A 20,818-nucleotide genomic window follows, 5' to 3' on the forward strand; every position below is an offset into this window, starting at 1 on the left:
ATTATCCCATAGACTAACCATCCCCACCCCATGCTACCCCCCAGCCCTCTGTCCCAGACTAATGCCCACCCCGCACTACCCCACAGCCCCCACCCCACCACACACTACCCCCCTGCACAGCACTCCTCGGCCCGGTCCTCTCCTGCGGTGACAGATGTTCTGCATTGCAGGTGCATCGGGATTTCCGGGTCTGGCTGACCAGTTTACCCAGCAATAGATTCCCAGTTTCCATCCTCCAGAACGGCTCTAAAATGACCATCGAGCCACCCCGCGGTATTAAAGCCAACTTATTGAAGACGTACACCAGTCTGAGTGATGACTTCCTCAACTCCTGCACTAAGGTGACCACGTGGCTCCACACTGACAGTGTCCAACACAGCACCACACACACACGCAACATAGCACCACACACATACAGCACCACATACACACACACAGAACCACACACAGCATCACATACAGCACTACATACACAGAGCACCACACGCACACAACACCACACACAGCACCACATACAGCACCATACATACAACACCACACAAATAGCGCAGCACCACACACACAATGAACACCCCACCCCCACCCAGCACAGTGACCCCCCCCCTCCCGGGGACAGTAATCCCACTGGCACAGTGACCCCACCTCTCAGGCACGGTGACCCCCCCCCCACCCCTCTGGGCACTGTGTTCTCCCCACCACACACAGTGACCCCCCCCCCCCCTTCCCCCTGCCTTCCCCAGGCACAGTGACCACACACCCCCCGCCACTCCCACCATGCACAGTGACCCTCCAGGCACAGTGACCCCCGCAAGGCACAGTGAACCCCCCCAGGCATAGTGACCCCCACAAGGCACTGTGACCCCTCAACCCAGGCACAATGAACCCCCCCCCCCACCCCGGCATAGTGACATGGTAAATATAAATATACATGATGATAGGCGTATGCTGAATGGTGATCTACTTGTTGCAGACCTCCAATTTCAAGGCTCTGCTGCTCTCATTATGTCTATTTCATGGCATCACCTTGGAACGCCGCAAGTTCGGGCCACTCGGCTTCAACATTCCGTATGAATTCACGGACGGAGACCTGCGGATCTGCATCAGTCAGCTCAAAATGTTCCTGGAGGAGTACACCGAGCTCCCCTACAAGGTGCTGCCTCCGCCACCCCCACACTCTATCCTCCATCATCTGGTTCCTCCCTACTTTTGCTACCTACTAAATTATGAACCTGTCCGCTCATTCCAGTGCAGGATTAGGGGAACTCTGACTATCGGTGCCATCCCTCAAACCAGTAGTTTATTAAAGATCCCATTGCACTATTCAAAAAGTGAAGGGAGTCTCTCCTGGCATCCTGGCCAACAATCCCCCAGATAAAATTTGGTCGCTCACTCCATGGTTGTTTATGTGATATTGTAAATGCACAAATTTGGCTGCCATACTGATCCACAAAACTCAGTAAATCCTGCAAAGCACTGGATGAAATATAAGGATAATAATTATTTTCTCCTCCGCAACATCACGTATGGTGTTCCTCAGGGCTCTATCCTCGGTCCCCTCTTTAATATTTACATGCTCCCACTAGGGCATATCATCTGTAGGCATGTATGCAGATGACACTCAACTCTATCTCTCTGCTTCCAACCTTAACTCCGACTGTCCTGATCCTGTCAGATATCAAGTCTGGGTGAGAGCTAACTTTCCCAGTTGAATGTCAACAAGACCGAGACCCTCCTGCTTTGCTCCCGTCTGTGCCTGCTCACCTCATACACTGACAGTATTAACATAAGAATATAAGAAATGCTAAACAAAAAAAAATCCATCTAGTTTGCCTTCTACCTTTCTAACGGTTGCATGCACATATGTCCCGAACTACCTACCTTTTCTTTTTCTTCCAAAAAGAAAACTATCTTTTTGTGTTTGAAGGTATCAACACTTCCTGCTTCGAACGTCTCTCTAAGGAGCCTGTACCAGGCTGGCTCACTGAGCTCACTGTACTTTCAGCTCACTGTACTTTCCATAGATTCGTTCTGAATTTATCCCCCTTCAACCACAGGCCATGTTTTCTGGTTTTACTGTTCTGGACTGGTTGAAACAGCCTGTCATGATCTACATTATCTAGCCCCTTTAGAATCTTAAAGACCACAATCATGTCGCCTCTCAATCCTCTCTTTTCCAGCGTAAACATGCCCAATTTACTTAATCGCTCCTCATAGTCCAGTCCCAACCTTTCCTCAATCATTCTGGATGCCCTCCTCTGTATCCTCTCAATTTCTCCCATATCCTTTTTGTACTGCAGCAACCAGAACTGGACACAGTTCTCTTAAGTACGGACTCACCAATTATTTAGACAGCGATTAACTTGCATGAAAGCAGTCTCCACCTAAAGAACCTTGGTAGCTCGACTCTCAAATGTCCTTTAATCCCCACATCGTGCTCTGAACCACTCAGCTTTTCCCCACCTCTGCAGCATTGCTTGCCTCCACAACAACAACAAATTACATTTGTATAGCGTCTTTCATGTCAGGAGGATGTCCCAAAGCGCTGGACAGTTAAGGATCCACATCCGAGCTGGTAGTTGGGATCAGGAAGGGTGGCGGGTAGAGGTAGGAGGGTGACCAAAGGCAACATCAAAGAGGAGGGTGTTGAAGGTGGCAAAGGAGGGGGTGAGACAGAGGGACTGTGGGATGGAATTCCAGAGAGGGGGGCGTCAGAGAAACTGAAGGCCCGCCCGCCAATGGTGGGGCAGGCAAGACGGGATGTAAAGCAGGCCGGAGCCCGCTGAGCGGCAGGAGCAGACAGCATGGTAAGGGGTCACACAGGTAGGGAGAAGCAAGGCCATGGAGGGCTTTGAAGGTGAGGACCAAGATCTTGAACTCTATCCGCTGAGTGATGGGGAACCAGTGGAGCTGGGCGAGGATGGGGGTTATAGGGTCGCAAAGCCCGGTGGGGGAGAGGACATGGGCTGCAGAATTCTGAATGATGTGCAACCTATGGAGCAAGGGGTCGGAGAGGCCGACAAGGGATGTGATGAATGCGTGGATGAGGGTCTCGGCGGCCTGCAGTGAGAGACAGTGGAGGAGCCAGCAATGTTACAGAGGTGGGAATGGCTGAGCGAGTCATGACATGGATGTGGGGAATGAAGAACAGTTGAGGGTCGAACAGAACACCGAGTTTCTATATTGGCTTTGTGAGGTGTAGACTGCATCCATGAAGAGTGATGCTGTCAGCTCCCGAGGTATGGAGGCGCTGACGGGAGCCAGGCATGAGGGCCTCGGTCTTGTTGACATTCAACTGGAGGAAGTTAGCTGTCATCCAGGATTTGATGTCCGACAGACAGTCTAATAGTACAGCAGTGGTCCTGGAGTCGAGGGAGGAGGCGGAGAGGTAGAGTTGGGTGTTGTCCACATACATGTAGAAGTTGACCCCATATCTACGGATGATGTCACCAACAGGGAGCATGTAAATATTGAAAAGGAGGGAGCCAAGGACAGAACCTGAGGGACGCCACTGCCTCTCCCCTAGGCCATTCATCATATCCAGGTTAGACGAAGCCAACTCTTTGCTCACCGGACTCCCCAGCTTCCCTCCACAAGCTGCAGCTCATGTCCTATCCTGCGCAAGGCTCCACGAGCAGATTACCTCCAACCTCAACAGGCTCCACTGGCTTCCTACCCCCAGAGGATCTTATTCAAGATCCTCATCCTCACTTTTAAATCCCTCCACGGTTTTGGTCCACCTGACCTCTGTAACCTCCTTCAACCCTACCAATCCACCCGCTCCCTCTGCTCAGCATGTCCCCAGACTGCCTGCCTCACCATCAATGGCTGAGCTATAAGCCATGTTGGAATCACCTTTAGAACTTGCCTAAAGACCTATCTCTTTGACCGAGCTTTCAATCACCTTTCTTTCCTCCCACAGCTGCTCCTCTCCTGAGCTTCCAGTCAGGTTAAGTGCCCACTTTCCCCTCGTTCTCTCCTCCTGCACTCTCCCTCCCTATGCACTCCTCCTCCTGCTCCACACTTGACCTGCCTTTATTTATAAAATTCTATTAATAATAATAATTCTTGCATTTGATACAGTGTCTTATGTCAATGAGATGTCTCAAAGTGCTTCACAGAAATATATTGTAAAGTGGAGTCACTATTTTGTGGGCAAAACAGGCAGCCAATTGTGCATAGCGATGTCCCACAAACGTGGATTCAGGGACCACTTTTTTTTTGTAGGGATTTTTACCCCCGGAAAGCGATCCGCCAATCATAAACAGAGGTATGTGGAGTAAGGAAAATTGCCAAACATTTCGTTCCGTCCGGCAATCGAACCCAGGCCCTCTCGCTTGTCTTGTCTCAATAAAAAAAGTGATCAACTATAAAGAAATCAGATCTCCCTGACCTTACCCCGCCCCCTGCCTGCTTCCCTCTCCGGCTGCTCAAACCTGAGCGCCATTCTGAGCGCTGTGAGAGTGAGTGCTCAGCACTCTCCTGCTCCGAAGAGATAAAGGAAAGCCTCTCATTAGAGGCTGCACTGAGGCTGTTTATACAGTTTATAGCTCTATTGAAGGTTTTCTCCTGATCGACTCTCACATCTCACCAAGTTTTCCCTGAAATCACGTCTCTGTAAACTCTTCATTTCCCAAAAGCAGCCAGGTTTGGCATGATCAGCACAGGGAGGAAGGGTATTATTATTAATAATAAGTCACAGGCTGCGTGTGTGTGTCCAGGTGCTGAAGTACACAGCCGGGGAGATTAACTACGGCGGCAGAGTCACAGACGACTGGGACCGACGATGTATAATGAACATTTTGGAGGATTTTTATACCCCTGATGTTCTGGAGGAGAATTTCTCGTACTCAGAGTCCGGGATCTATAAGCAGATCAGCACGGCCACAGACCTGGAGGTGAGTCACATCAACCCAAGGCCCCCAACACAGTTCCCAGCCCCCAGCAGAGCCCCAACACAGCCTCCAGCTCCCAGCACAGTCCCCAACCCAACACACAACCCCCAGCACAGCACACAGCCTCCAGAACAGCCCCCAGCCCAAAACATAGCCTCCAGTCCAACAATAAAATAACACCACCAAAATTACATTTGTAAAGCACCTTTCACGTTGGAAGGATGTCCCAAGGCGCTGGACAGACAGAGTTTCAGACCCAACCTGGGGGTCGGTATTGGGGGGGGTGGAGGGCAGGGGTGGAAGCAGGGAGATCGAAAGCACAGTCGAAGAGGAGGGTCTTGAGATGGCTCTTGATGGAGGCGGGGGGGGGGGGGGGGGTGAGGCGGAGGAACTGCGGGATGGAGTTCCAGAGGATAGGGTCAGAGTGGCAGAAGGCCGCCCGCCAATAGTGGTGTGAGCGAGGTGGGGACGTGAAGCAGGCCAGAGCCCACTGAGCAGAGGGAGCAAGCAGGATGATAGGGGGTTAGGGGGTCTCAGAGGTAGTGGGGAGCAAAACCATGGAGGGCTTTGAAGGTGAGAGCAAGATCTTGAACTGTATCCTCTGTGTAATGGGAAGCCAGTGGAGTTGGGTAAGGATGGGGGTGATAGGGTCATGGAGCCTAACCCAGCATAGCATTCAGCCCCCAGAGCCAGCCTCCAGCCCATCATCCAGCACAGCCCACAGCCTAACCTAGCCCCCAGCAGAGCCTCCAGCCCCAGCCTAACATAGTCCCAAGCCTAAAATAGCCTCCAACCCAGCACACAGCCTCCAGTCGAACCTAAAGCATAGCCCCAGTCCAATCCCAGCACAGCACCAACTCCAGCCTTAGCCACAACTCCAGCCCAGCACAGCCCCCAGCCCCAGAGCAGCCCCTACCCTGTCCCAGCACAGCACCCGACCCCAACCCATTCCAAGCTCCCAGCACAGCTCCCAGAGCAGCACAACCCCCAGGCCCCCACCCAGCCATGTGGGTGAGGGGCTGGGTGTGCGCGGATGTGTGAGGGGCTATGTGAGGATGCGTGTTTGAGGGTGCGAGAGGGTGTGTGTGAGGGGTCTCAGTTTCTGTGTCCCACAGGGTTACCTGAACTATATGAAGTCGCTCCCGATTAACGACACTCCAGAGATGTTCGGGCTACATGAGAACGCCAATATCACCTTTGCTCAGAATGAGACTTTCTCCCTCCTCAACACCATTCTCCAGCTGCAGCCCAAGGCGTCCACCAGCAGCGGCAAGAGTCATGACGAGGTCAGTGCCGCGGGTGGGGGTAAGGCATTAGAGTGGAGCTGCCAGGCCCCAGTGGCTCCCAATTACTGAACGAATCGATTTCAAGATCGTCTTACTGATTTTCAAAATCCTTTATGCCCTCACACCTCTCTACCTATCCAATTTGCTTATCCCCCACTCTACCACCTGCTGCCTCCACTCTGCTGACTCCTCCTGTTTGTCCCTTGTTCCCTCTTTTCCACCATCGGTGCCTGTGCCTTCAGCCACAACACCCTGAAACTCTGGAACTCCCTCAAACCCTCTTCCTTGCCCACTCGTGCACCACTTTTAAATCCCGCCTAAAGACCTTTTTTGATCATGATTATGGTCACCTTCCGCTCTTCCTGGCTCGAGGTCAGAGTTCACCACTGTCAAGTGCTCTGGTACGCTGGGAAGAGCGCAATATAAATGCAAGTTGTTGTTGTTGGCTGTACTCTCTGACGCTGACGCTGTGTGCAGACGCTGACATGACACTGTGTGCTGACACTATGTGCTGACACTGCTGTGTGTGTTGACACTGCTGTGTGTGTTGACACCGTGTGCTGACACTGTGTGCTCTGTGTGCTGACACCGTGTGCTGTGTGAGCTGACACTGTGCTGACGCTGTGCTGTGTGTGCTGACGCTGTGTGCTGTGTGTGCTGACGCTGTGTGCTGTGTGTGCTGACGCTGTGTGCTGTGTGTGCTGACGCTGTGTGCTGTGTGTGCTGACGCTGTGCTGTGTGTGCTGACGCTGTGCTGTGTGTGCTGACTCTGTGCTGTGTGTGCTGACGCTGTGCTGTGTGTGCTGACTCTGTGCTGTGTGTGCTGACGCTGTGTGTTGTGTGTGCTGACGCTGTGTGCTGTGTGTGCTGACGCTGTGTGCTGTGTGTGCTGACGCTGTGCTGTGTGCTGACGCTGTAATGTGTGTGCTGATGCTGTGTGTGCTGACGCTGTGCTGTGTGTGCTGACGCTGTGCTGTGTGTGCTGACGCTGTGCTGTGTGTGCTGACGCTGTGCTGGGTGTGCTGACGCTGTGCTGTGTGTTCTGACGCTGTGTGCTGTGTGTGTTGATGCTGTGTGCTGTGTGTGCTGACGCTGTGCTGTGTGTGCTGACACTGCGCTGTGTGTGATGACACTGTGTGCTGACGCTGTGCTGCTGTGTGTGCTGACTCTGTGTGCTGAGGCTGTATGCTGTGTGCTGAGGCTGTATGCTGTGTGCTGAGGCTGTATGCTGTGTGCTGAGGCTGTATGCTGTGTGCTGAGGCTGTATGCTGTGTGCTGACACTGACTCTGACGGGCTGATGGCTGGCTGCCTGGTAGGTGGTGGAGGAAGTGGCTGTGAATATCCTGGAGAAGCTGCCATCTCTCATCGATATCCAGGCAGTGGTGGCCAGGTACCCAGTGATGTACGAGGAGTCCATGAACACAGTGCTCATCCAGGAAGTCATCAGGTAGGGACACCTGGGCAGGTGGGCACCCCACACAGGCACTGCACACAGCCAATTTGCGCACAGCAATGTCTCACAAACACCCTCATCTCATCTGAAGCACTACAACGCAGCCTCAGCCTTGACAGGAGGCCAACAGAGCAGATTGCTGAGCTGACTCACTGTGCGTGCATGGGGGAATCATCGTGAGCAGAAGTGACACAAGCTTCTCTCTGTGCAGGTACAATCGGCTGGTAGATTGTATAGTGAAGAGTCTGGATGACCTGCTAAAGGCGCTGAAGGGTCTTGTGGTCATGTCCTCACAGCTCGAGCTCATGTCCAACAGTCTGTACAACAACTCCGTGCCTGAATTCTGGAACAGTAAGGTACTAACCTCCACAGGCCCCCACTGCACACACACACACACCTCACACGCACACAACTCACACACGCATAGAATCGTAGAATTATACAGCACAGAAGGAGGCCCGTCATAACTGTGCCAGCTCTTTGAAAAGAGCTATGCAATTCAATTCAATCCCTCTCCCCCATTCTCTTCCTGCAAACTTGTCCTCCCCAAATCTACTTCTGTCTTAAAAGCTGTTATCGAATCGGCTTCCACCACCTTTTCATGCACCCTCTCCAATGCCTTGACATCCTTCCTAAAGTGTGGTGCCCGGAACTGAACACAGTCTCTCGCTGAGGCCTAACCATTGTTTCATAAAGGTTATCACAACTTTCTGACTTTTGTATTCTAAGCCCCTATTTATAAAGCCTAGTATCCTGTATGCTTTTTTAACAGCTTTATCTACCTGTCCTGCCACCTTCAAAGATTTACTTATATGAAACCCCAGGTCTCTGTTCTTTCATCCCTTTTAAGATTGTACCATCTAGCTTAAATTGCTTCTCCTCATTTTTCCTCCCAAAATGCATAGTGGATAGAGAGAGGTTGATGATGTCTGTTAGCTGGGGGCTAAGGAGGTGGAGCTGGGCGATCAGGAGAGAAGTGGGGATGAGATTGAGGGAGCAGGCTTCATTCGAGAGATAAGAACATAAGAATTAGGAGCAGGAGTAGGCCATTCGGCCCCTCGAGCCTGCCCCGCCATTCGATAAGATCATGGCTGATCTTGAGATCTAACTCTAATTACCTGCCCTATCCCCATATCCCCTAATCCCTCTATTTTTAAAAAATCTATCAGTCTCAGCATTGAAGATGTTCAAGGACTGATCATCTACAGCCTTCTGGGGTAGTAAATTCCATAAATTCACTACCTTCAGAGTGAAGAAATGTTTCCTCAACTCTGTTCTAAAAGACTGACCCTTAATTTTAAGACTGTGACCCCTGGTTATAGATTCTCCTACCAGGGGAAACAGTCCCTCAGTGTCTACTTTATCCAGCCCTTCAAGAATCTTATGTTTCAATAAGATCCCCCCTAATTCTTCTGTATTCTAGAGAATACAGCCCTAGTTTATTCAGCCTATCCCCATAGGTCAGTCGCCTCATCCCAGGAACTAACCTGGTGAATCTACACTGCATCCCCTCTAAGGCAAGTATGTTCTTTATTAAATAAGGAGACCAAAACTGCACACAGTACTCTAGATGCGGTCTCACCAAGGCCCTATACAGTTGCAGCAAGACTTCCCTACTCTTGTACTCTAAACCTTTTGCAATGAACGCTAACATGCCTTTGGCCTTCTTAGTTGCTGCTGCACCTGCAAACTAACTTTTTGAGACTGGTGTACAAGGACACCCAAATCCCTCTGAACACTAACACTATCTAATCTCTCCCCCTCTGGAAAATAATCGTTTTTTCTATTTTTGCTACCGAGATGAATAACTTCACACTTCCCCACATTAAATTCCATCTGCCACCTACTCGCCCACTCCCCTACCATCTATATCCCGTTGCAATCTTTTTGCATCATCCTCAGAGCTTACTCTCCCACCAAGTTTAGTGTCATCCACAAATTTATATACGTTACATTCAATGTCCTTGTCTAGATCATTGATGTAAATTGTAAATAGCTGATGCCCAAGCACTGATCCTTGTGGCACTCCACTAGTCACATCCTGTCAATTCGAGAATGACCCGTTTATCCCTACTCTCTGTTTTCTACCCATTAGCCATTCTTCCATCCATGCTAATGTGTTCCCATTAATCCCGTGGGCCTTAACCTTGTGCAATAGCCTTTTGTGTGGCACTTTGTCAAATTACTTTTTAAAATCTAAATATATTACATCTACTGGTGATGAAGGAGAGGGAGAGATGTAGTTAAAGCTGTGGAGGGACAGTTGGGTGGAGGCCAGAGTGGGGGGTAAGGAGGGAGTAGAAAGGGCAGATTTGATCCACTTGATTTTGGACCTGAGGACGTCCATCATCTCACATTTAGAGTTGGAGGAGAGGATGGGCAAGGCATGGGAAAGTGGGCGAAGGCCACTACTCTGTACTAGAGAAGAGGATTGTCCTTGGCCTAGGATGATCCTGGAGTAGAAGGACAATTTGGCTGAGTTGAGGGTGGAGTTGTGAGTCTTGGTTCATCCAAATCTGCTGATGGATTTGAGCCAGGTGCGTTCAACTGCGCACCTGTGATTGAAGGAGCGGAGATGGCTGCTAGATCGGGTGGAGTTATCGCCTGAAAAAAATATGATAGGAAACGAGCAGAGACGGGATTCGAGCAGCTTGTTGCAGTGAAGTAACGAGTATCAGCAGGCATGCTGGGAAAAGAGTAGGGCAATGGGCCTAGAAAGAACCCTGGACTGGATTTTTGTTTCTAAAATACATTGAGGAATAGGGCCGGGCTCTGCAGTGTGGCTTGGTCAGAAAATTGATCGATAATGTGACTGTGCAAAACAACAAAATTTACATTTCCACAGTACATTCACAAAGTGCTTGACGTTGCCAGCTGGGCACCTGAATGGAGGCGAGACCTGACAGGATGAGCAGGGGAATGATGACCAAAAGCGCGGTCAAAGAGACAGGGATAGAGGGACTCCAGGATGGAGTTTTAGAGAGTGAGGGCAGAATGGCTGAAAAACTGACCATGGTGGTGAGACGGCCAAGGCCAGTGTCTATCTGAGGGTCATTGTGCTGCTCTTACTGTAAGCACTATGAGAGCAGTGAGACTGAGCCGAGGTTCACTCCGCGTGTGATAGAAGGGGAATCAAAATTAAGAGGAAATATTACCCTCAGAAAATAGCAATCAAATCAGTCTCTTTTGTACCTCGCTTGGTAAACACAGGTTGTAACCTAAAGACCTTCTTCTTCGAATATGCCTACGGTCACCTCCCCCTCCCCTAGGCTCGACGTTGTGCTCTGCCACTGTCAAACATTCTGGGACGCTACCTTGCATGAGGGACGCTTTGTAAAAGCCATTTCTTCTTGTTGCTGAGAGCAGCCAATGACCGCTCACTGCTGTATTTTCCAGGCCTATCCCTCGCTGAAGCCCTTGAGCTCCTGGGTGTTGGATCTTCTGGAGAGAATCAAGTTCATCCAGTTGTGGATCAACGCCGGAATTCCGCCCGTTTTCTGGATCAGCGGCTTCTTCTTCCCACAGGCCTTCCTGACCGGCACACTGCAGAACTTTGCCAGGCGGTCTGTCGTCTCCATCGATACAATATCATTTGACTTTAATGTAAGGGATGGACAGCCAATGGGCTTAATTATTACTCATATAATTTTGAAGAAATATATATTGTGCTGAAAAATTATATAGACACAAAATGTCCAACTAATTCAACAACAGAATGTCTCTGAGAGCAACTCTGTCCTTTACAGGACGCAGTGCCCCTGTCTGCGGCTATTAGTTACCAGAAATATCCTACTATTACCCCCAACCAGTTCCCAACCCCTACGGGCAGGCCCTCTCAATTAACTCACTGAAACGAGCTTATGATGAGGTGTTTGAGGAGCCTAGATCCCATCTTGCACAGTCTGGTGGGGGCTGACACAGCGACAATCTCAAAATCACTTACCCAGAAAGTCACTCACTTCAGACTGAGATGGGATTGAAGAGGAAAGCTGTAGTTTGAAGCCAGCCACTGAGCCTCTCCATGTCCCTCACAGATGATGTCAGAGCCGCTGGAGAAGCTGAAGAAACGCCCGAGCATGGGCTGTTACATCCACGGGCTGTTCCTAGAGGGAGCGCGCTGGGATTCCGCACAGGCAGAGCTCAGTGAATCGCGGCCCAAGGAGCTGTACACGGAGATGGCTGTCATCTGGTTACTGCCTGTGGCAAACCGCAAAGCTCCTCAGACTGGGATCTATATCTGCCCCATTTACAAGACTCTGACACGAGCAGGTAAGGAGGCAACGAGCCCATACTGCATCCAGAGGAGCAGGGATGTCACTGGTGAAACAGTGATACCCATTCCCTGTCACAGAACCCCCCTTCCCTCCCCTCCACACCGGCACCTTACTGTGTCAGGGAATGGGTGTCATTGTGACACAACCTGCTTGAGATTCTCTGTCCCCATATAGAATAGAATCATAGAATCGTACAGCACAGAAAGAGGCCATTCGGCCCATCGTGTCTGCACCGGCTCCAAAAAGAGCAATTCAACTCAATCCCACTGACCCGCTTTCTCTCCATAGCCCTGCAATCCTGTCCTCCCCAAATACCCATCTACTTTTCTCTTAAAAGTTGTTATTGAATCGACTTCCACTATCCTTTCAGGTAATGTATTCAAGATCTGAACAACTCGCTGGGTGAAAATGTTTTCCTAACCTCCCCAGTGTTTCTTTTAACATCTATCTTAAATCTATGTCCTCGGGTTACAGACCCACATGCCAATGGAAACAGTTTTTCCTGGTTCAACCTATCAAATCCTCTCTTGATCTTGAAAACCTCTATTAAATCCCCTCTTAATCTTCTCTGCTCCAGGGAGAATAATCCTAGTTTCGCTAACCTCTCCTCATAACTAAGGTCCTTCATTCCTGGTACCATCCTGGTAAACCTCCTTTGCACCCTCTCCAATGCCCTAACATCTTTCCTAAAGTGATGTGCCAAGAACTGAATGCAATACTCCAACTGAGGCCTAACCAGCATTTTATAAATATTCAACATAACCTCCTGACTTTTGTATTCTATACCCCTATTTATAAAACCTAGTATCCCAAATGCTTTTTTAACAGCTTTATCTACCTGTCCTGCCACCTTCAGAGATTTGCTTATGTGGACCCCAGGTCTCTCTGTTCATTTGCCCCCTTTAAGATTGTACCATCAGCTTAAACTGCCTCTTCTCAATCTTCCTTCCAAAATGCAACACTTCGCATTTCTCCATATTAAATCTCATCTGCCACGTTTCTGCCCATTTTACCAATCTGTCTAAGTCCTCTTGGTGTCTGGTGCTATCCTTCTCATCATTAACTACTTTTCCTAGCTTAGTATCGTCTGCAAATTTGGAAATTGTGCTCCAGGTCCAGATCATTAATATAAATCAGAAAGAGCAGTGGTCCCAATACCAACTCCTGAGGGATACCACTACACACCTCCCTCCAGTCAGAAAAGCAACCGTTTACTACCACTCTCTGCTTTCTGTCTCCCAGCCAGTCCTGGGTCCATGTTGCCACAGTCCCTTCAACACCGTGAGCTTCTATTTTGTTTATAAGTCTCTTATGTGGCACTTTGTCAAATGCCTTTTGAAAATCTAGATAAACTACATCTACTGTACTACCTTCATCCACCCTCTCAGTCACTTCATCCAAAAATTCTATTAGGTTTGTCAGACACAATCTGCCTTTAACAAATCCGTGTTGACTGTCCTTTATTAAACCATATTTTTCTAAGTGAGAATTTATATTGTCCCGGATTATAGTCTCCAGAAGTTTCCCTCCTACTCATGTTAGACTGACTGGCCTGTAGTTCTCAGGTTTATCCTTCTGCCCCTTTTTGTACAGGGGCGTAACATTTGCAACCTTCCAGTTCTTTGGCACCATTCCAGTGTCCAAAGAGGATTGAAAGATTGTGGCCAGAGTCTCCGCTATTTCCACCCTTGCTTCCCTCAGTAACCTAGGATGCATCCCATCCGGACCAGGTGACTTATCTGTGTTGAGCACCAACAGCCTTTTTAGTACCTCCTTTCTATTGATTTTTATCATATCCAATTTATGTTCACACGCCTGCGATATTGTGGCATTGGTTACATCATTTTCTTTTGTGAAGACAGTTGCAAAATACTTATTTAGTACATCTCTGCCTCACCAAGAAGATTTCCACTGGGGTCCCTAATTGGACCCACCCTACCTTTCACTTTTGATATGCTTATAAAATACCTTAACGTTCCCTTTTATGTTTCCTGCTAATCTTTTCTTTTTTACAGTCTCTTCGCCCCTCTTATTTCCCTTTTCACTTCTCCTCTGTACTTCCTATATTCCATTTGATTATCCTGTATGTTTTGGACCTGACATTTATCATAAGCCTCCTTTTTCTGTTATATTTTATTTCCTTAGTCATCCAGGGAGGTTTGATTGTCCTACTTTTCCCCTTTGTGGGAAACTAAACTAAATCCAGCACTGCTTCCTTCCTCGTTGGGTTGGAAACATGCTGATCCAGAAAGTTCTCCTGTACACATTCCAGGAATTCCTCCCGTTCCTTGCCCTTTACACTGTGTGTTTCCCAGTCTATGTTAGGATATGTTAGTCCCCCATTATCACTACTCTATTGGTTTTGCATCTCTCCGAAATCTGCTCGAAATCTCCTTCCCACTATTTGGAGGTCTATAGTAAATACCTAACAGAGTAACAGCTCTCAAATAAAGCCCTCACCATCTACGACCTCATCCTGGACGAGCACCACGACATTCTTGGGCTCACCGAAACCTGGCTCTCCCTCAATGACCCCATCCCCCCAGTGGAAGCTTCCCCTCCAGGCTTCCCTTCCACCACACCTCCTGTCCAAACCTTGCAGGGTGGCCTTCATTTCCAAAGCCTCCTTTGGTCTTACCCCCTACTCCTCTGGCTGCTTCCCCTCCTTCGAGCACCACACCATTTTTCCACCTCTCTCTCCCTTTGAAAATCCTCCTTGTTTACCACCCCCCTAAGCCCCCCAGCTCCTTCCACACAGACATCTCTACTCTCCTCTCTTCCCTGTCCCTCTGCTCCGAGCCCTTGCTCATAATGGGCGATTTCAACCTCCACCTGAACTCCCCCTGCACCACTTTTGCCGATTTCACTGCCCTCCTCTCCTCCCTAAACCTTACCCTCCATATAAACTCACCTACCCACAACCGTGGTCATACACTTGACCTCATCATCACCCATGGCCTTGACATTTCCGACCTCAGCATAGTGGACAAGGCCATCTCGGACCACTTTTTCACCTCCTTCTCCTCACATCCCTCTCTCCTCCACCAAGCCCTCAACCATCCTCTACCTCCCTTGGAAAAGGCTAGCCCCTGAGAGCCTCACAAAGGCCCTCACATCATCAAATATACTATCCCTCTAGCCTTCCAACCACGGAGATCCTGAAGCTGCCATCCAGCTGCTCCATGATCGCCTCTCCTCCACTTTCAACTCCCTCGTCCCCCTAAAATCCAGGACCATCTCCAAACCCACCCGATCCCCCTGGTACAACAACCATCTCCACCGCCAAAAAAAACCAAACCCGTCTGCTCAAGCGAAGATGGCGGAAAACTGGCCTGACAGTCCACCACCAACTGTGGCTCGAGGATCTCCACAGCTACCGCCGTTCTTTGATGCGCAAAAACGGCCTTCTACTCCAACATCATCTTGAAGGCTAAACACAATCCCAAAATCCTTTTTTTTCCACCACCTCCTCATATTCTGCTCCTACCACCACCCCGATCCTACATTCCTTCCTCCCTATCTCTCCCTCCTCCCTCTCACCCACCATCACCTCCATGAAACCCACCACCTGCTGCCTCAACACCTCCCCACCAACTAAGTGGTCACCCAGCTCCCCCTCCTCTGCCCACTACTGGCTGACATTATCAACCAGTCCTTCTCCTCCGGATCAGTCCCTGCCTCCTTCAAAACTGCTGTCATCATCCCCATCCTGAAAAAACCTTCCCTAGATCCCTCAAACCCCAGCCGTTACCGCCCTATTTCTAACCTGCCCTTCCTCTCAAAAGTTCTAGAATGCGTTGTTGCCAACGAACTCCGCGCACACCTCTCCTCCCACTCCCTCTTCGAACCCCTCCAGTCCGGTTTCCGCCCACAGTACAGAGACTGCGCTTGTGAAAGTCACAAATGACATCCTCTCTATCTGTGACCAGGGCTCCCTCTGCCTCCTTGTCCTCCTGGACCTCTCCACCGCGTTCGACACAGTCGATCACGCCATCCTCCTCCACCGCTTTCCTCCGTCATCCACCTCAGTGGGACCGCACTTGCCTGGTTCGAGTCCTACCCCACAAACTGCCAGCAGTACATCTGGATAAATGGCTTCTCCTCCCGCTCTCACCCGGTTACCTGCGGGGTACCCCAAGGATCCATCCTTGGCCCCCTCCTCTTTCTGATCTACATGCTCCTTCTTGGGGATGCCATCCGCAGACATGGGGTACGACCCCTAATTCTATTTTTCCACCTCTCTTTGCAATCCCCAGTCCCCTGATGTTCTGTCAGACTGCCTGTCCGACCTCAGGGCTGGATGAGCGCAAACTTCCTTCAGCTGAACGTTGACAAGACGGAAGCCATACTCTTCGGCTCTCTTCAACATCTAAAATCGCATGGTTCTCACCTCCTCTACTTACCCGACCTCCCCCTAAAACTCTCCGAACCCATACGCAACCTAGGCGTCAGGTTCGACCCCCAATTATCCTTCCTCCCCTGCATCCGGTCCCTCACCATCTCCGCTTTCTTCCACCTCCGACGCTTCGCCCGTCTCCGCCAATACCTCTCCCAAAAAAATGCCCTCCTCGCCAGTCTCCCATCCACTACCATCCATAAAATCCAACACATTCAGAACTCAGCCGCCCGCATTCTCACCCGCATGAAACTCCGCTCCCCGATAACCCCAGTCCTTGCCAGACTGCACTGGCTACCTATCCCAGAGAGCATTGATTTCAAGACCCTCACCCTCGTATTCAAGTCCCTGTATTCCTCTGCACCCCCCTACCTCTCTGACCTCCACTCTCCTCAGCACAGTACCCATTGCCTTTGTTCCTCCAGGTCTGGCCTCCTCCTTGTCCCCCGAGTCCTCCACTCCACCCTCGGTGGCCGTGCCTTCAGCCGCTATGCCACGAAGTTCTGGAACTGCCTTCCTCACTCCCTTCGTCTCGCTCCCTCCCTTCCCATTTTCAGGTCTCTGCTGAAGACCTTTCTTTTTGATTGCGCCTTTGGTCACCTTCCCACCCCTCCCCCTGGCTTGGCCCCAGGATCCGTTACAGTAAAGCGCTCTGAGACACCGTCTGGCGTGAAGGGCGCTATATAAATCAAAGTTGTTGTTGTTGTAGCTCCTTTTCTGCTCCTTAACTCTAACCAAATAGATTCAGTTTTTGGACTCTCTACATATCATCCTTTTCCAGGACCGTGACCGTGTCCCTAATGAGTAATAGTAATAATAGTAATAATAATCCTTGCATTTGATATAGCGCTTTTCACGTCTTCTAGACGTCTCAAAGCGCTTCACAGAATATACTGTAAAGTGAATTGACCGTATATTTATGGGCGAAACGCAGTAGCCAATTGCGCACAGCAATGTCCCACAAACAGTCGTGGATTGAAAATGACCAATTTATTATTGTTTGTATTGTATTATATAACCACCCCTCCTCCTTTTTTCCCTTCCCTATCCTTCCTGAATAGGTTGTAGCCAGGAATATTCAGCTCCCATTCCTGTCTTTGCTTGAGCCAAGTCTCCGTAATTGCCACCACTTCATAGCCCCATGTGGCAAATTGAGCCACAGCTCACCAAGCTTATTGGTCACTCTCCGTGCACTTACACACATGCACTCCAAGACCGGCTTAATCCGCTCTACATTTCTCCCCTGTCTCTTTCCACTTGTTGCTGGACTATTCCTGGTTTCATTTCTATTTGTCTCTCCTTGTCCACTATGTACCTCGTTTCCCCTCCCTGATGCTACATTCTCCCCATCCCCCCTCAAAATCAGTTCAAACGCTACCCCACAGCATTTGTTATCCTTGTTGCAGTGACATTGGTCCCAGCCCTGCTCAGGTGTAACCCATCCCTCGTGTACAGGTCCCATCTGCCCCAGAAGTGGTACCAGTGGTTTAGAAACCTGAAGCCCTTCTTCCTGCAACATTTCTCCAACCAGGCATTCATGTGTTTGATCTTCCTGGTTTGGTATTCACTTGCATAAAGCATTGGGAGTAATCTCGAGATCACCACCATTGAGGTCCTGCTCTTTAGCTTCTTCCCAAGCTTCTGATATTCTCCCTGTTGGATCTCAGGCCTTTTATCACCTACATCACGGATCCTGATATGGATCACAACTTCTGGATTTTCCCCTTCTCCCTGTAGTATATTTTGCACCTGTTCCGTGACGTCATGCACCCTGGCCCCAGGGAGGTAGCATACCATGCGCGAGTCCCGTCTTTTATGGCAGAAACACGTGTCTATCCCTTTAACTGTTGTATCCCTCATAACAACAGCGTTGGCATTTTTCTCCTTGTCCTCCTGAACATCCATTACCTTTTGACTCTTGTCACCAGAGGCTTCCTCACTGGAATCCAGTACCGAGAACCGGTTTGTGAATGCCACACTCTTAGGGGATTTCTGTACTGCCTGTTCTTTTTTTGCTCCATGTCGGATGGTCACCCACTCACCCTTCTTCTGAGCCCTCTGTGTAGCTGGGGTGACCACCTCCTGATCTCTCTGTGGCTGTGGAGTGACCACCTCCTGATCTCTCTGTGGCTGTGGGGTGACCACCTCCTGATCTTTCTGTGGCTGTGGAGTGACCACCTCCTGATCTCTCTGGCTGTGGAGTGACCACCTCCTGATCTCTCTGTGGCTGTGGAGTGACCACCTCCTGATCTCTCTCTGGCTGTGGAGTGACCACCTCCTGATCTCTGTGTGACTGTGGGGTGACCACCTCCTGATCTCTGTGTGACTGTGGGGTGACCACCTCCTGATCTCTCTCTGGCTGTGGGGTGACCACCTCCTGAAAAGTTTGATCCATAAATTCTTCAGCCTCCCGTATCCTATGTAGTGACTGTAGCCTCTCCTCAAGCTCAGCGATGCTGAACTCAAGCTCAAGCAGCTTCCTACTCACGTTTGTCCAGAACACATGAACCATCCTGGAGTTCCCACATGGCACACAGTGTGCATGGAATGGGTATCAGCTGTCCTGTCAGATTTTCAGACATGTTTTGTAATGAATCAGATATCATATCACTTCAATTGATTCGCCCACAAAATACACAGTAAATCCACTTTACAGTATATTCTATGAAGCGCTTTGACATGTCTCCGGGACAAAGCACTCCAGGACGCTGCCACTATATAAGGCTACTATATAAATGCAAGTTGTTGTTGTCTCAACTATGTGATAGGCCGCTATATCAAATACCAGGATCTTTATTATTATTATTGATGCACAACTTGATTGTTGTGCAAATCAAAAGCCAATTTGCAGCCAGGTACCATGCTGCTTTTTCCAGGGTTGTCACTGTCTGCTGACAAAGAGGGTAATTTATTTCCCTAGTTAAAGCCTTCCCTTAAACCTGGAGACTAAATAGGCCCATGTAAAGGCTTTGCTCACAATACTATACAGGACTACATTTAACATTGGGAGTGCGAGGAAGTGCAGGAAATTATTGTGATATAACTGGTTGAGTGTGAGTATTCTCACTTGAGCATCAGTTAGAGTGAAGCTCATTTTCCAAGTCTTTCACTGAGCCATATCATGTTGGAATGTGCAGAGAGAACACCACAGTATTCTCACTATTCCTTCCTTTATTTCAAAAGCATGTTACCAGTGTGCAAGCCAGTGTAAGAGCTCCACACCTCACACACCACACATGTGTGAATGCACCAAACATCTCATGGCCTGAACATTATCCCAAATAGTCTCTGTACAGAAATTGGATAGTAAAGTTCCTTGGAGCAGTTAGCCTCTTTGTGCATGTTTCCTGTTGTGGTGGTGGTGGTGGTGGTGGTTTTAAAATGCACTCAGACAATTATCTGTCTGTCTGTCCACGTTTGGTTCTGATATTCAAACCCAAACTCAAATCACATCAGGCCAGCTGTTGGGCCTCAGGTGACACAGATGGTTTCAGCCCCTCATTCCTCTGTTCCTAATAATCCATTTTATCTTCTCATATTCACTAAACTAAACTGCATTGCTCCTGGCACCAGTGATGTCTTACAGTGACTTCCCGTGGTGCAGACCCAGTACAGTATAGTGTACTGCCCCTGTGATTGGCCCTCAGTACATAACAACCACATCTGAGTGAGTGACAGCTACGAAATGCAATCATCGCCCAACACCAGCCCTCAGCTCCCCTCTTACCTTTCAGGGAGCCAGACTGCCACTGCTTGCATCTCACAATCCCCACATTTTTATCAATGTCTTTTTCCTAAAGTGTTTGTTGAAGTCTTTGTTTTATGTCACCTTGTTCTAGGTTTAGTTCCTGTCCTTGCCCAGGCCACACTGACTCCCCAAGCTTTCCCTGCGCGATTGTTTTCCCTTGAAGCTTCAGTAGCAGGCTGAGCAGTTGTGTTAGTGAGTTTGTCTGGTCACTAACTGCACCAAATGCTGGTTACAGGGACGCTGTCCACCACAGGACACTCCACCAACTATGTGATAGCTGTGGAATTGCCAACCTCACAGCTTCAGAGACACTGGATCAAGCAAGGAGTGGCATTAATCTGTGCGCTGGATTATTAACAAGGCAGCCTCCAGGAAATTAACCAAACTACACGCAACTCCAGCTCCTTTCACTTGTCATAATTTTGGAGTTAAAAGATTTGTACTTTGATTTTTCTTTTGAGTAATTTAATTCCTCACATCTTCATTCGCGAAAAGCTGTCTTTGTTTTACACAACTCTCCTGAAATAAACCCAAGTTATTTCAATTAATCAGTGTTCAGACTGTTTGTTGCAGCCACATTTAACACTATGTATCCTCAATTGACCATATTAATACAGTAGGCTTGTTAGAAAAGGTTGATTTTGATACAGTCTGTATGAAGAACAATAGAAGAATTAATAGTGAATATATATATATGTGTATCAATACCCATATATGCATGACGGTTGGAAACAAGGGGAGAAAGAAACTGTTAGTCGTAATTAGAAA

General features: G+C 49.2%; 1 protein-coding gene across 1 annotated transcript in view; it reads left to right on the forward strand.

The window, feature by feature from the left end:
- dnah1 (dynein, axonemal, heavy chain 1) overlaps positions 1-20,598 on the forward strand; it is a 267,942-nt gene extending 247,344 nt beyond the window's left edge. The window contains exons 70-78 of the mRNA XM_042339689.1: positions 171-341; positions 971-1,150; positions 4,719-4,895; positions 6,008-6,178; positions 7,496-7,626; positions 7,844-7,988; positions 11,029-11,235; positions 11,667-11,901; positions 20,286-20,598. Of these exons, the coding sequence (XP_042195623.1) occupies positions 171-341; positions 971-1,150; positions 4,719-4,895; positions 6,008-6,178; positions 7,496-7,626; positions 7,844-7,988; positions 11,029-11,235; positions 11,667-11,901; positions 20,286-20,407 (1,539 nt within the window). The 3' untranslated portion in view covers positions 20,408-20,598. The remainder of the gene's footprint in view (positions 1-170; positions 342-970; positions 1,151-4,718; positions 4,896-6,007; positions 6,179-7,495; positions 7,627-7,843; positions 7,989-11,028; positions 11,236-11,666; positions 11,902-20,285) is intronic.
- The last annotated feature ends 220 nt before the right edge of the window (positions 20,599-20,818 follow it).

Source organism: Callorhinchus milii, unplaced genomic scaffold (assembly GCF_018977255.1).
Source record: "Callorhinchus milii isolate IMCB2004 unplaced genomic scaffold, IMCB_Cmil_1.0 Scaffold12, whole genome shotgun sequence".
Taxonomy (NCBI): domain Eukaryota; kingdom Metazoa; phylum Chordata; class Chondrichthyes; order Chimaeriformes; family Callorhinchidae; genus Callorhinchus; species Callorhinchus milii.